At 37.3% G+C, this 16,884-nt stretch overlaps 3 protein-coding genes across 4 annotated transcripts in view; all 3 read left to right on the top strand.

Annotated features, from left to right (window-relative positions):
• Positions 1-795: 795 nt before the first annotated feature.
• Positions 796-10,241, top strand: LOC143890186 (ribosome production factor 2 homolog). Its single transcript, XM_077394767.1, has 8 exons — positions 796-940; positions 7,015-7,131; positions 7,220-7,301; positions 7,486-7,689; positions 9,174-9,404; positions 9,511-9,753; positions 9,838-9,903; positions 10,007-10,241. The coding sequence occupies exons 3-8, from the start codon at positions 7,233-7,235 to the stop codon at positions 10,067-10,069; spliced, it is 876 nt and encodes a 291-aa protein (XP_077250882.1). The 5' UTR covers positions 796-940; positions 7,015-7,131; positions 7,220-7,232; the 3' UTR covers positions 10,070-10,241.
• LOC143890185 (uncharacterized) overlaps positions 1,660-16,884 on the top strand; it is an 83,534-nt gene continuing 68,309 nt past the window's right edge. For both annotated transcript variants that reach the window (XR_013255139.1, XR_013255138.1), the window contains exon 1: positions 1,660-1,944. The gene's annotated coding sequence lies outside the window, so the exon portion shown is untranslated. The remainder of the gene's footprint in view (positions 1,945-16,884) is intronic.
• On the top strand, positions 14,944-15,470 carry LOC143889216 (uncharacterized). Its single transcript, XM_077393398.1, has 2 exons — positions 14,944-15,102; positions 15,185-15,470. Exons 1-2 carry the CDS (start codon positions 14,978-14,980, stop codon positions 15,417-15,419), a joined length of 360 nt encoding a protein of 119 aa, XP_077249513.1. The 5' UTR covers positions 14,944-14,977; the 3' UTR covers positions 15,420-15,470.

Genomic DNA, 16,884 nt, shown 5'->3' with positions numbered 1-16,884 from the left:
CAGCCCTACCCATGATAAATCTCGGGTCGGGTCGGATTTTTTCACGTTGACGTAATTTTTTAAGGAAAACTCTTGTTTGGCAAGGCAACTCAACTCATAGAAGCAGAAATTACACTCACATTACACTTGAATCAAACAATGTTGTAATTACAATCAAACAATGCTGAATCAAACACTTGAATCAACTCAACTCATAGAAGCAGAAATTACACTCACATACTATAATAGTTGGTGCGTGGGTTTTCACTTTTAACTTTTAACTAACAATAGAAAAAAAAAGTACATACTATAACTTATGTAACTCCGGTCGGGTAGGGTCGGGCCCCTTCAAACCCGGCTCGACCCGAGATTCATGCGGGCTTTTGGATACTCAACCCGGCTCGACCCGAAACCCATGAAACCTGAACCCAACCCAGGTTATTTTCGGGTCAGGTCGATGCGGGTCGGGTAAAACCCGGCTCGAGTTGCAGCCCTAGGAAATTCTGTCTGTCCAATGAAAGGAGGGGATCTCTCCCCAAAAGGTATGGCATGTGATCGAATATGTCTTGACTGTTAGGATTAAATCCCAACCGTGAGTGGCCTTGGTGGAAATCAACGGCAAGGATCTAAGGCTACCTTGGTATTCTAATGTAACTCAAAGACTTACTTGTTGTAAGAGATTAAAACACTCTTATGGCTTATCAAGATAAGGTATGAAATGAAAAAGGAGGGGATTTTGTGTCATCGGAAGGAAGCTTGATGGAGAGCAAATTCCTTTCCAAGATATCTATAAATATAGCCTCCAGAGACCTTGCACACGGTTATTATTGTGTTTCTCTTTTCTTAGTGATCCACAACAAAAGGGAAGGAGAACCCGGTTCCCATAGCCGGATAGACTGTGAAGCAAGGAGAATCAAAGGGGTTTTAATTGTTTCTATCCTAACACTTTGTAGAGCGTCTCGTAAGTTTCTTTAACTCTTTATTTATTGAAAATTAAAGAAACCAAGAAAGGTTATTTTTCTCTAAGGTTTAATCGCCCAAGATCAAAGAGAAAGTCTCTCTATTTGCAATCTAAGAGACTTATATTGTGGTATCAGAGCCTTGTTGAGGCGTGAGAACCCTGAGAAAAACGCTTAAACCAGATTCAAACGAGGGTCTAGCTTGAGTTTTCCATAGTGACTTTAATCTTTTGCCATCAACAAGCCGTGCAACCCTTTGCGGATCGGACCGTGTTATTCGATTTAGAATCGCAGGGTGACTACACCGTGAAAACGGCATGCTAATCTAACGGTTGAATGGCTTGGATCGACGAGTCAAAATCTAAGGGTAGAAAGACTAGTGTCAGTTTGTTTGATGACATTACTTATTTTCTACATGCTTTATGATGTATTTATGTTACCTTGTTTTTGCTTTAACTACATGCAAGTGTTTCTGCAATTCAATTGGAAACTGTACATGATATAATAAGAAATTTTTCTCAACAGTAAGAAGCATAATTGATGCTTACCTTGTGAAGATGCCTAGCATGGGCTCTTTTATTTCCCTACTTGGTTTTTCCAAGTATACTTTTATTGGAATAACCGATTGACCCAAACTTCATTAAAAGTTTGTTAGCCACTCCGATTGTGAGGATTGCTGTAATTCATGGTTTTCCTTGCTTATGAAATAATATTTGTTTGTTTCGACTTTGTTGTCCTGGCTAATTAAGATCACAATAAAATTGTCACCTTCTATGATAATGGAAAACTTATGATTCTATTTTGGGAAGAATGGAATCACTTGATGTTAAGTGGTTTAAATTGTACCATGTCTGTGATGTTGTTGAACATTAAAGAAACCATTCTAAGGTTGCATCCATTTGTACAAGACACCACTTGCGCAACGGATGACAGGTGTTTTATGGAAATTGGTGGAATGAGAAGGTTAGGATTGGGCAATCCAAATCAGGGCCACTTCTGCCCAAAGGTGATGTTCGCCCTGAACTTGTGTTGTTTGACCCTAATTGGTCTCACCAACTGTGTACCATGGCCTGGCCCAAAGGACAGCCCATGGTGGCACACCTGGTTTCTCGCCAGAACCATGGTGATGTGATTATTGGAGAATAAACCAACTGTGCGCCGTGGCCTGGCCCAATGGACAGCCCACGACAGCACACTTGGTGACTCATCAAGTTCACACTTGTGTTCTCTATGGTTCTGGGCAATCTGACTGATTTCCCTAAATGTTAGATTGATTTATTGTGTGGATTAAACTGATAAACACTTTATGGACTTGTATAGTGTTAAAGAATTTGAGCTTAATTGCGAACCCGTATTTGTTTCTACAACGTTGAACCCTAGTTTTATCTAAAGATACATGTCTGATATAGAAAACCTAAGTGGACCAATTTTGTTAGGCGGGAGTATCATATCCACATTGTGTTAGGGTGTTTGGTTTTTGACTATGCTCTATGACAAGACGAGCCGCCAAAGCCTACGACTAAAAGTACACTCTCGGTCAAGGCCCTTTTTTAAAAAAAATGGGAAAGATCCAACCGCATATGCTTAATGATCATGAAGAGCACATTTTTTTCCTCCATCCGTGGCCGGATTCCTGATTCCAAGAACGATAGGGAATTCACTACCAAGGAGTTTCTGCTAGTAGAGGAGGGACACTTTAGAGGATCATCTAAAGCACTGGCAAACACCCTAATGTTTAGGATGATCACCGTGAAATGTGATCGCCAGAGTTATGGGAGCACATAATGAAAATGAACGACACAGCCTTCTAATTGAAGCAAATGGATATGGAGATTTCATAAGGTTTCCTCATCCACTTTATGTTGACATTGCTTCATGCTCAGTTTGGTCCGTTTAAGATCAACTACAACACACAAAGAAATTGGAGGTTTGAAAAATATGGTTGAGTTGGGCATGTACTCACATTCTAACAGGTTCCATTCCTTCCACATTAGGAAACTTGGCCAACCTTGTCATGTTGTACCTCTACAACAATAAGCTCTCTAGCCCCATCCCTGAAGAAATTGGAGATTTGACAAATATGGTTGAGTTGGCCATGTCCTCTAACATTCTTACAGGTTCCATTCCTTCCACATTAGGAAACTTGACCAGCCTCTCCTGCTTGCACCTCTACAACAATAGTCTCTCTGGCCCCATCCCTAAAGAAATTGGTGATTTGAAAAAAATGGTTGAATTGGACATGTATTCTAACATTCTAACAGGTTTCATTCCTTCCACATTAGGAAACTTGAGGAGCCTTTCTCACTTGTCCCTCTATAACAGTAGTCTCTCTGGCCCCATCCCTAAAGAAATTGGTTATTTGAAAAAAATGGTTGAACTTGACATTTCCTCTAACATTCTAACAAGTTCCATTCCTTCCACATTAGGAAACTTGACCAGCCTTTCCCGCTTGTACCTCTACAACAATAGACTCTCCAGCCCCATCCCTAGAGAAATTGGTGATTTGAAAAACATGGTTGAACTTGACATGTCCTCTAACATTCTAACAGGTTCCATTCCTTCCACATTAGGAAACTTGACTAAGCTCTCCAGCTTGCACCTCTTCAGTAATAAGCTCTCTGGCCCCACCCCTAAAGAAATTGGAGATTTGAAAAATATGGTTGAGTTGGCCATGTACTTCTAACAGGTTCCATTCCTTCTACTTTAGCTGATCTTAAAAAGCTAATGGTTCTAAGCCTATTTGAAAATCACCTTTCTGGTTCACTTCCTCAAGAAATGTCTAAGTCTAATAAATTTGCACAAACTCAGTTTGAGGGACAACAACCTCTCATGATATTTGCTGCAACAAATTTGTCAAGCTGGATCACTTAAACATTTTACGATCTACAACAATCAATTTACAGGTCCCATCCTGAAAAGCTTGAGAAATTGCACGGCGCTAATCAGAGTTCGGTTTGAGGGAAACCAACTCACAGGTAATATGTCCGAAGACTTTGGAGTTTATCCAAATCTCACATACATTGATTTGAGCTACAACCGGTTGTCTAGTGAACTCTCTCCAAGTTGGGCCGAGTGTCAAATGTTGACGAGTTTAAAGATCTCAGGGAACTTGATTGCTTGTAAAATACCACCAAAATTTGGAAATTTGATTCAACTAAGAGTGCTCAACCTTTCCTCTAACCATTTGGTAGGAGAGATTCCGAAGGAATTTGGGAGCTTGAAATCTTTATTTGACCTGATTTTAAATGGTAACCAACTTTCTGGTCGGGTACCACTAGAAATTGGGAAGCTGTCCAATTTGGAGATCCTTGACCGATCAGAAAACAATCTGAGTGGATCAATACTAGAACAACTAAGAGACTGCTCAAATTGCAATATTTGAAATTGAGTAGAAATCATTTGAATGGAAGCATTCCATTTCAAATCGGCAATCTAGCAGACCTACAAAATGTATTAGATCTTAGCTGTAACTTGCTTACAGGAGAAATATCGCCCCAACTAGGAAAATTACACATGTTGGAAATCTTAAATATTTCCCACAATAAGCTTACTGGTACAATTCCATCTTCTCTAGCAGATATGGTCAACTTGACATCCATTGATTTATCATACAATAATTTGGTTGGTAGTCTTCCTTACAACAAGCCTTTCCAACAAGGGACATTTGTTGGCAACAAGGGTTTATGCGGCAAAGCTCAAGGTTTGCAACCATGCAGTTCCACGTCAATAAATAATGGTGAACATAAAAAGAGAGACAAAGCTACCATATCGATCATTCTTCCTCTTTTGAGTGGACTGTTTATTCTATTTCTAGTTTTCTGCATTTCTGTCATTTTCCGCCAGAGAAGGGGAAATGCAAAGGAAGAGAGAAATGAAATGAATATAGATCTATTTTCAATATGGAATTGGGATGGGTGTATTTCTTATGAAGATATCGTCGATGCAACAGAAGACTTTGACGACAAATATTGTATTGGGAAGGGAGGATATGGTAAAGTTTACAAAGCATCTCTTCCAACAGGTCAAGTAGTCGCTATAAAGAAACTTCACAAATTGGAAGATGGTGACCAAAGTGATCAGAGAAGTTTCATAAATGAGGTACGCACATTAACAGAAATCCGTAATCGTAACATTGCCAAGCTTCACGGGTTTTGTTCCCATCGTCGATGTATGTTTCTGGTTTATGAGTATATAGAAAGAGGAAATTTGGCTAATATCCTAAACAGTGAGGAAGGTGCAATGGAGTTGGATTGGGTGAAGAGGGTGAATATTATAAAAGCTGTGGCACATTCCTTATCATACATGCACCATGATTGCGCTCCACCAATAGTTCATCTAGATATCTCTAGCAAAAATGTTTTATTGGATTCAGAATTGGAGGCTCGTGTCTCTGATTTTGGTATTCCAAGACTTCTAATGCCCGATTCATCCAATTGGACAGAACTTGCGGGCACTCATGGATATGTTGCTCCAGGTTAGTTCCTCATATATTGTTCCTGCTTTATTATTGAAACATAGTTGTTTAGAAAATTACTTCTTGTTTGGTTTTTATGCTATTGGGCTCACTCACCAAAGGATCTTCTACTTCTTTCCTTCCCTTTCCAAAGCTCATCTTTTGCATTGTTCGTAGTTGCATGTTTAGTTAATTCTTCTTGCGTGATCTCGTATGTTTAGTTGTTTTATCCTATGTTTAGTTACTTCATTTGTATGTTTAGAATTTGCATCGTAGATTGTTTGTCTTGTTCTTTTGCATGTTTAGAGTAATTGTTCGCTTTCTTTGTATGCTTAGTTGCTTTGTTAAATTTGAAACTTAAAGGAATTGGAAAATCCTAAAAGTATAAAGAACTTGAACTATTCAAGTTGGAAAACTGACCATTGATGTGATTGGTGCCACATTAGAGATACAATATCCTAAGGCCCTATTTGTTGTGGATTTTGAGAGCCGATTGATTCCAGCTTTAAGGTCCAGTCCCCAGCCTTATTCCTTTAATTCTTTTTACCTACTAGGCAATTAATTCTTTTATTTTTTTCTGTTTTTATGCTCCCTAAACGAGTTGTTTCCTAATTTTCCTCCAGAATGGTTCAAACTGACTATCCATATGAATAACTAATCGGGAGTAGTGGATTTCTGACACTGCTATGCACTCTTTTGGGCAGAGTTTCTTCATTAGAACATAAGTGGATTTTCGGTATTGCCATGCACACTTTTATGTAAAAATTCTTCATTGGAACATACAACTTACACTGACTAGCACAAAAAACTCTCGAGAAAAATTTTGGGAAAAAAAATATAATTACATAAAACTCTTGAGAAATTGAAAATGTTACATTTACATCCTTTCAAAATTGTCTCAAAATCCCATAAAAAATAGTCTTTTTGCACCCGGAATTTCTTTCTAGATTTTTCCGAATGCCTTTTGAATTTTCTAATATTTATGGGAATTTTCTTGAATTTTCTAGATTTTACGCATTATTATTATTATTACTGCTTCAGGGAGGAGGGAGGAGGGAGGAGGGAGGAGGGAGGAGGGAAGATCTCTGTCATAGAAGAGGGTAATAGAATCTTTTTATCCAATACCACAAACCTTTATCCTTGATAATTTAAAAAACGAACTTAGATTGATATTTTCAGGGACTTTCCAAATTTAAGTGGTAAAATCTTAAAAAACACGGACGAAAGGAAGGTAAGAAAAAAGGAGCACCGGATGGAAGAGGTAAAGGTAAGCAAAAGAAAACGAAAGGTGCCTCCAAGTCTTACCCATTTGCTTTTGGGCAGTGGTAAATCGACCCCCTAATATCTTAAATCTGAAATTTTGGGATTTCTACAGAAATTTCGGTTTCGGCTAATGCTGAAATTGGGACCGAAACCGAAATTTAAAACCATGAACCATGATCAGGGGGATAAACTGATATCAATGTCAGGTATCTCAAGAATGGGACTCTGCCAATTGTTTTGAGCAATTGAAAGTGGAAACTGAAATATGTAAATGTGCTTTTCAAAATATATGTTGGCTTATTCCTTTTTTTCCTAGATTGTCCTGGCTCTTTCCTATTTTTCAAACCAAATTTTTTCTAGATATTCAGGACCGTGGATACTTGTTCGATTCTTTAAATCAAGTTTCTGCGGAGGAAAAAGCTCATTGTTTGGAGCTGTTGAAGCTCATTAGAAGCCCTGTTGGGCTGCTCTGTAAAGGTATGTTCGACTTATCTCCTCTCTTGTGAAGTTTTTAAAGCATGATTCATAATTGCTTGTTGATAATGCCTTTTTTTTTGTCCTTCAGGTTGCAGTTAATCATGTTGAAAGTGAAAACTCACAAGAATGCACGAGTTAAACGGGCACTTGAAAAGCGTGCACCCAAACTTGTAAGCTATTTACAACTTTCTTGTTCTTGGTTATCTTTTCGTGTAAAAATGCTCATCAGTGAAATTATAAGCAGATGTGAACTTCCTTTTAATCTACTGGTCCAACAGAGCAATTTCTTTATTCTTTCTCCCATTGTAAATCATGATCTCTAGTCATTGGAATTTTTGTTATATGTTTGTGTAGGTTGAGAATGGTAGGAAGACACTCATTCTGCAAGGTACCAAGACAAGTGATGTATTGAATGCTGTTTTGACAGAAATCTATCACCTTAAACGGGGTAATGCTATAAGATATACCAGGAAGAATGAAAACATCAGGTCATTTGAAAGTGGCAGGGAAACTTCTTTGGAGTTCTTTTCTCTCAAAACTGACTGCAGTCTTTTTGTGGTAAGCTAAGGCACTAAGGGAATTAATGTCTCACAGATTCCTGGTTTCTTGTTATAGTTGAGTTTGTGGCATGAAGTGTTGTGTTCATTTTGGAACTAGTTTTCAGTAATCTCAACTGCGTCATTAACATCATAATCAGCTCTTAATAATCTCAACTGTGTCATTAATGCCATTTCAGAATCGTCTTCTCCAAATTGTATCTCCTTTGCATCTTCATTGATATTTTTTTTTGTTATTATTGATACAAAACTATAAAATTGAAGACTGGTTTTCTCTCTCATGTACTTGTGTCCTGGCTTATAGAAGTGTGGGAGTAGAAAGAGTGATGCTCAGTGGGTTTTTATCTTAGACTACTGTTGTTGTTTGAGTCATTCAAATACTCATTGTAATTCTGTTTTTGCTTTTTTGTTTTCATTTCATAGCAGAACTGCATGGCGAAACCAAAACCGTAAGTGTATTAGTGGTATGAGTATGACATACCAATCTACGTTATAATAGTTATATTTATATGATTTGCATGGAAAATGATGTATGCATCATGTATAAATATTGATTGAAATTTCATGTATGTACTAAATTATCAGACAGCGCTGCACATGTCACTAGGTGTTTGATGTTAAACCATTATGAGTGGGTTTTTACTTATTTGATGGTTTTTAAGTGTGTAATTGTGCTTGTTGTAGCACTTCCTGTACTTTCATCCAAATGTCTATCATTTTCACGTTTCCATATTTTTTTTGTAATTTAAGAAGATTTGTACCAAAATTTCCATTCTAAATCAACATGTTTCCATTTCGAACACAACTGAAATGTACATTGAAATCTAAACTTGAAACCTTGCAAGTTACCTTATATCACTTCATTGACAAATGGGATACCTACTAGCCCCATATTGATTATGTTGGTTCTATTCGGTTAGAGAAAAATAAAAAAGAATAAAAAAAATGGCATATTTCAATAGTGTGGGCGAAATGCATAGATCCGAGCTATTCTGTGCAACTGCTCACTGCTATCAGTCTATATTCTCCATGTGTGCAATTTCATGATACCCAGATACTCTAAATTGCTTCATTTTTTTTAATGTTATACTCTAAACTGTTACATTCATGTAGTGCATGTGTCTAATGCTTCATATTTAGTGTAAAAAACAACTATATATCCAGGTTCTATAATTACAGTACTTCAGGCCTTTATTATGAAATTTCAGCTATTAGGGCAATTAGTATAAATTATTCCCCTTACTAATAGCATAATATCTTCCCAGTTCCCTCCATGGAGCACAACTGCCTCCCTTTCTTATTCCCTGCATACAGTAGTAACCCAAGAAATTGAAGACTGGCTTTTTCTTTCTCATGTAGTTGTGTCAGTCCTGGCTTGTACAAGTGCAAGAGTAGAAAGATTGTTACTCGGCGTGTTTCTTTCTTCTTCGAATGCTTTTTTTGGTTTGAGTTACTCAAATACTCATTGTAAATCTGTTTTTGCAGTTTGGTTCTCATTCAAAGAAACGGCCCAATAATCTAGTCTTGGGACGGACTTATGATCATCACATTTACGATCTCGTTGAGGTTGGTGTGGAAAATTTCAAAACCGTGGACTCATTTTCAAATGACAAGAAGTTATCCCCAAAACTGGGTTCAAAACCTTTCATAGATTTCGAGCACATAGAAGAACTGAAACACTTGAAGGAAGTCTTGCTCGATCTCTTCCGAGGAGCCGTATGTGCCTGGAAACACTTTCCATTTTTACACATCCTACTGTGAAACATGAACTTAATATCAAGCAAGTGAAAAAAAATGAAAAACCCGGATCTGATTTGTGCAGGTCATAGAAAACCTGAATCTTGCGGGTTTAGACCATGTTATTGTATGTACCGCTATTTCTTCAAACACTGTTTTCTTCACGCACTGTGCCCTGCGGCTTAAAAAGTCAGGCATAGTTGTACCAAGGATGGAACTGGTAGAAATTGGGCCCTCCATGGACCTTGTAGTTCGGCGACATCGTCTTCCCAATGCTGAACTGAAGAAAGAAGCTATGAAAACACCTTCTGAACAACTTAAAAAGGAGGTTGATCACTTGCCTCCCTGCTCAGTCCTATGTTTAATGTTGTTATAATGTACTGATTAGGAGTCCCCCCTTCCTTGTTTGCAGGTGAAAAATGTTAGCCATGATATAATACAGGGGAAAATTGGGAAGATATACGTTCCAGACCAACAGGTAGAGGGATCTCCATGCTTTATAATCTGCTCAACCCGATTAATTATCATTCCCTGATTTGCCTTTTGTTTGCCTGTCATGGTCTAATTTGTGTTGTGTTTAGGTTGGAGGTACAGCTTTACCGCACAATGCTAAGGGGATGAAGAGGGAACGCCGTGAAGCTTAGATGAATCCGGAGGGGAGGAGGCATGGACCGAAGAAGCGGAAGGTGGGTCCGATGTGACTTAGTTTTTAGATCTTTTTCGTCATGGGTTCTTGGCAGAATTATTTGTGCGTGTTCTTCCCCCATCACGGGTAAGTTTAGATGGTCTTGGACTTTTTTGAATTTTGATATGATGGGCAAGTGTTGAATTTTTTTGTTTTTTTTTTCTTTTTCTGATGGGTTCTTGTAATTCCCATGAATGAGAGTTGAAGAGAATGTAGGCATTTTGGAAGATTAGCCTGCTTAGCTCTCTCGTCATTTCTTGTAAATGTGATAGAGAAATCATCATTAGAACTAGGTCTCCTATGTACTACCATAGTTATCGGAAACTTCCTAGTTGGATGGGAAGCTCGCTTCTTCGGAAACTCGCTTAAGAAGCTAAGTTCTTACTGCTTTCCAAAGTAAGGGGAGCTTCCCAATTATTTCCTATGCATTTCCTCTTATTTAATAGTGCGCTTTCTATTTAGATGATTTTTAATTCCTAAAAGAATATTTCCCCCTTTTGATAATGTTGAATGTGTATTTAAAGAAACAGTGTATTTGAAACTTGAAAACTAATCTAAGTTTCAATTGTAATCTTTCGCCCTTCCTAACCTATTACAATTCTACGCTTTCTATGTACTTGTTCACTTCTAACGAGGCTTGTTATTTACTTGTTCACTTCTAACGAGGCTTGTTACATGCTTTATATTGATTTTTAATGGTGTTTGTCATTAATTTTCTATTTACTTTATAGCTTGTCGCTTCTCGCATTTTCTCTTTTCTAAACTTCTGGCTTCCCGTGTTGCTTCTCCCTTCTCTTCTAGAGCTCCCCTATCGTTGAACAAGCAGATGTATATTTCTAACGAAATAATATTCCCACTCCCTTGTTTTGGTAAAGGCACCCCTCTACTCTTTAAAGCTTTTTGGGAAGATAACGACTTACAAGTTACAACAGCAAATGAAACAGAGAAAGTGTGCAGGAGAGGAGTTCCATTATTGAAGTGACGGTGTGCCGATGTCATTTCCCTAAATCTATACACTAATTATTTGATTAACCTCAGTTTACCCATCAAAAAAGATAAAAAAATTTGATTAAGTCTTTCAAACATTATCCATTCTTCCTAAAGAATCCTGAGTCTATTACTATATTTGCATCTCATGGCAGTACACTACTTGGATCATGACTCATGAGGCAAACTGAACATGACTGATGCTACACCAGGTGATGGCGTATACGCCATGCATGACTTCATTCTGGGACTGAAGCTCGACATTTGTACCTTGTTTTCGCAAGGGCGCCCTTCATTCTATCATTCCTCATGGTTTTATTAAGAGCTTAAATTGAAGGTATCAGATCAGATTTGATCTTCTACTCAATAGTTAGATTGATTGACCTCAACTCTAGATATTGTGTAATTTTCTGTTTTTTTTATTGATGGGAAGTGATATATTGGCACTTTTTTACTTGGTACAGCCCCTTCGAGTGTATTTATGACTCTTTCCTTCCAGTGTATTTATGACTCTTTTACACAAGCGGGGGCTGTCCCAGGTTAAAAAAAGGGCAAATATAAATGTAAAGTTTTTGTGAAAGTATGCATAGTCGAATACTCGAATTCAAATAAAAATGAACGAAAATGCTAAAAAGAAAGACTTGTATTTACGCCGGCGTACAATTATTTACACCGGTGTACCCATTATTTTCGCTGGCGTACACCCTATTTCCGTCGGCGTACCCAATTATTTACGCCGGCTTATACCCTATTTCCCCTTGCACCCTATTTCCACAGGTGTACCCATAATTTTCTCCGGCGTACACCATATTTCCGCTTGCACCCTATTTCTGTCGGCGTACTCCTTTATTTACGCTGGTGTACCCATTATTTCCGCTTTGTACCCATGAATCCCGCCGACATACACCCTATTTCCGTCTACAGCCTATTTCTGTCGGCGTACCCCTTAATATTTCAACGGTGTACTCTAGAATCCGGCGGCGTTATCAAGAGACGTGAGAAATAATAAAATATTCAATAGCGTCGTCGTTCTAAGCCAAAAGATACGTATTCAACAATGTTACCGTTATAAGCCAAAAGAGAAGTAAGAACCGAAAGAGAAGTGAAACGATTCTAAACCAAAAGAGACGTATTAAATAATGTTACTATGCTAAGCTAAAAGAGAAGTGAGAGAAGATAATGATTAACTTTGGGTTGTCAGCGTTCCAAAAAGTTTTCCAACACGTGTCAAGCATCCATCCGTCTTTAGTTATTTCCAATGGCCAAGATAAAAACGAATCCCAGGTTCTGTCGGTTCAAATACACATTCAAACGAACCAAAATAAGTCTCGTGAAGCGCACCAATTTAAGAGGCAGTAATGAAAAAGGAAGACCCTGTCCATTTCAGAAGGGTATTAGGGTCTTTTGACCGCCCAATTTTGAAGATTAGCCCGTGTTTCATTCTTGTTTTAAAAGGTACCCGAAATCGTAATATCTTGAAACATGAGCCCACATTCCGTACTTTTCTCTATGTTTATTCATACAACAGCCTTATACGGCCAAATGCCGTTAAAAACACCTTGCAATGATGATCTTAGACCCATAATTCTTCCGGCCTTTAAGATTCTGCCAAGAAAAGTTAGATTGATTTTGGGATTTATTTTCTTTCCACAGTGTTTTTTGGAAATGATGACAACTGTTAGATGAATGCTAAACTCAAGGGCGCAATTGCAAAGAAGAAGAGGTGGAAGGGCGCCCCCATTAGCTGCATATGGCCAAAGTGAATTTAATACTGTTTTGCTTGCTGCCATTATAAATGCGCTTGGGCCATGTGCCCCAATGGGGGCACCCTTTCGCCTCTTTTTTTTTTTTCCTTTTTTTTTTTGCTAGGGAACCCTTCAGTTTAGAATACCTCCTACTGTTAACTAAGGCCATGTCTCTCACCCATGAATTTTTTTTCATGATAAATTAGTTTCTCCAAATGGTGAGAGAGGGTTAGTGTGTGGGTGGGAGGAGAGACTTAGAGACGGAACGAATGAGTAGCTTGTGAGAAGTGGCTAAAAAAAGAAGGAAAGAGTAAATCATATTCTGAATAGTGTTTTTGTTTCCTTGTTTTTCAGGCTTTTCTTGTACCTCTCATCATCACTCAGTCTCCGCATCCCTTATCAACCTCCATCACCATTAGGTCACCATTGGGTAAGCTAATATTCCTAGGAAAAAAAAATAATGGTAACCAAACGTGCCTTAAATGAAATTAGAAATTGAATAGGCAAGGTTCAAATCATTTATTGTGTAAAAAAAGGTAGGAGATTTTAGAAATGATTTTCCTTTCCAAACTCTTCCAAAACAATCCTGCAATCCAAACTCATTCATGATAGGATCAAGACCATGGGGGTGTCCTCATGATTTGTACAAGATCAACGGTCAAGATTTCACATAAATTTTGTCTTTTACTAGTTGATTGATATTAAGGACAAGTACAATTAAACCTTTAGAACCTGTATTAATTATGTTTTAATTAAAAATGAGTAAATAAAATAAATAATAAAAAATGAGGAATGTTGCCAAAAGAACCGCCCTTTTAGCGGGCTAAGCTCTGTCGGTATCTATTAAAATCACATTCTTTGGTCAAACGATCATATGTCCAATCAACGGTTCCCACACCGACACGTCACCCAGATAATTTTGGCCAACTCTTTGACCAGAATGGACAAGTCCCTCTCTACTCTCTACTCTCCCCATTGAAGAAACTCAATTTCTCCTCAAAAATACTGCCTCTATATATCGTTAATATCTCGGCCATTCAAAACATTATATTCTTAGGAACATGAATAATATTTCAACCCTTTTCCAGCATTCACACCCTATTTTTATTTTTATTTTGTCTTGTCCTATAAGTGAGTACATTTCTTCGGGCCCTTTTTTGTCATTTCATAAGATAAATACATATTAAAAAGGTGGAGAGACTTTCGAGTGCAGGAACCATGAATCGGAATCGGCATCATATTCAGATTCGTATTCTGATTGTGTTTGGATTAACAAAGATTAGGAATCTGTATTGAAATCAAATTTTAATCCTATTCTGATTCCTTTGCTTAAAAGGATTATCAACTCTGATTCAGCTGTTTGGATAAACATTAGACTGAAGAATCGGTAAATGCAAAGAGATTTTTCTTCCTAAATTTAGAGAGTTGTTTTCTCCCTCAAATATACTTTCTCACTAGTGGTCTAGATAGGGAATGACAGAGATTTTAAGTTGGGAGAGAGTAAAATAAGGAGAAATTTTCATTAGAGATAAGAAAGCCGACCGGAATTGAAAATACCACCTCTTCTGACGGTATAAAAATCCGCCTGATATTGTATCAAATATTCGGCCTCACATTTTCTCTTTAATGAGGCTAAAATTAAAATAAAAATTTTAATTAAAAAAAACCTAATAAAAATTCCATTACGAGAGAGGTGGAAACAGAATACCACTCTCTTGGGGTAAGAAACAGATGCCGGCATTTTACCCCCATTTGATTCCACCCCCTTGAGTCTATTCTTTTATATCAACCAAACTACGGATTAGAAATTTAGAATCAAATCCCGATTCCAGCACCTGATTCCCGCAACCCAAAGGCACATGTTTGTATCTAGGGAAAATAAAATTTTCTTGGAAACATTTTTATGGGTTATTTTTTTGGATATCTGTTTCCACTGTTTGGTTCACATCCTGAAATTGGACCTTTTTTAATTTATCTCACGAGATATCCTCTATTTCTCTCATCCTTTGTTCCTCTATATAAGAAACTACTTTGGTACCCTATTCTACTTTCCATGTGAAGATTCCTCCTTCCCCTCCTTCAAGTTTAGAGAGAGAGAGAGAGAGAGAGAGAGAGAGAGCTCCATTTCTTCTAGCATGGCAACTGGGCCCCAACCAAACACCACCAAATCCGACGGCCAGGAAACCAACCTCAGCATCATAGTTGAAAGAAATCCGTCCGATCAAAGATTATCTGAATTGGGTATCAAATCATGGCCTAAGTAAGTTCTTCCTTTCCTTCTTTTTCCCTTACTAAAAACCCACAAACCCTTATTACAACCTTAGTCTTTTTTCTTTCTTTAGGTGGGCTTGTCCTCCAGGAAAATTTCCTCTTAAGTTTGATGCAGAAGAAACATGTTATCTTCTCAAAGGAAAAGTAAAAGCCTACACAAAGGGTTCATCTGAATGTGTTGAATTTGAGGCTGGAGATCTTGTGATCATACCAAAAGGACTTAGTTGCACTTGGGATGTATCTGTGGGCGTTGATAAGCACTACAAATTTGATTGTTCTTGTTCTTGTTCTCCTTCTTCTTCCTAGTGTATTTTTTTTTCTTTTCTCTTTTCTTCATATTCATGTTCTTTTGGTATTTTTTTCTCTACTAGGTTTTTTTTATTTTTCTTGTGTTTTGGGTATAGATTAGAAGGGTGTTAATGTTGTGATTCAAGTCAAAGAAAAGAGAAAAACAAGGTAAAAAACCCACCAGTTAATGCACATCCTATTCAAAATAATCTTATTTATTTTTTGATAAGCACTACAAATTTGATTGTTCTTCTTCTTCCTTGTATTTTTTTTCTTCACTCTTATGATTTTTATCTTTTTGTTTTGTAATGGGTACAGATTAGAAGGGTGTGAATGTTGTGATTAAAGTCAAAGAAAAGAGAAAAACAAGGAAACAAAACCCCACCAGTGAAGGCATGTCCTATTCAAAGTTATTTTGTTCAAATATCTTTGAATGCTCCTTTGACCGAGTTGGGATATGTACTGTTGGTTACTGATATTGGCACTGCCATGTTTTGATAATTGCACTAACTCGTCGTGGCTTTTCTTTCTTAATTTGATTTGAGAGCTTTTTTGGGAATTGTGATGACCTTTTGATAGTTTGTTAAATACTAAAAGACAAAGTGAGTTAGTGCAACTATAAAAAAACATGGTGGTGCCAATATCAGTACCGGTGTTTTGTTTTCTGTTGGTTTCATTAATTACTTTTCATACATTTGGAAAAGTAATCCTTTAAAACAACATATTTATTCATGGTGTTTTCATGTGGAATGCAGAATAGGCAGAAATAAGAATGAATATACCCATGGGATTTTTTTAGTATATTGAATATACCCTATGGAAGTTCTAGGGTTTGGCTTGATCGTAAATCTCACTTGATCTGCCCATAGCTATGGTCTAGTGAAGTGATGTAGTCGCCTCTTTTTAATTTACTTGGGACAGACCCTCTAGTGTATTTAATTATTTATGGCTATTGTTTTACACTAGAGGGTCTGTTCCAAGTAAAAAAGGGGTGAATATGTCATTTGCCTTTATTTATGGCTATTGTTTTACACTAGAGGGTCTAATCCAGACACTAGTTGGGTTCGTCTACATGGACCATTTTCTTCCGTTCTATCCTATCCAAGGTCATGTTATCTGTTAATCTAGTATTGCATGTTATATTAAAATTCTATCATTTTCCTAATGTTTTTAAGATTTTACAAGATTTTTATCAAAATTTCCAATTGAAATCAAAACACTTTATATTCATCGGACATAAAGCGAGACCGAAACCAAAATTTAGAACTTTTGATACAACTTATAAAATACGACTATTTTATCACTACATATAAATGTTTTAAAGCTATTTTATAAGTATATATTGCCAGTATCAAATAATTGGGATTTGCTAGCCTCCATTGCAGAAGGCTTTTCGGGGATGGTCTGTTGCATCTAACAGAAGACACACATAGTCACTTTTCAGAATGTTTTGTCTTCATTCACAAGGTGGGTGCTGTCAGAT

The sequence above is a fragment of the Tasmannia lanceolata genome, unplaced genomic scaffold (assembly GCF_043159265.1).
Source record: "Tasmannia lanceolata isolate RefF3 unplaced genomic scaffold, GAP_Taslan_0.1 ptg000013l, whole genome shotgun sequence".
In the NCBI taxonomy this organism is placed as follows: domain Eukaryota; kingdom Viridiplantae; phylum Streptophyta; class Magnoliopsida; order Canellales; family Winteraceae; genus Tasmannia; species Tasmannia lanceolata.
This window is presented reverse-complemented; position numbering and strand designations above follow the sequence as displayed.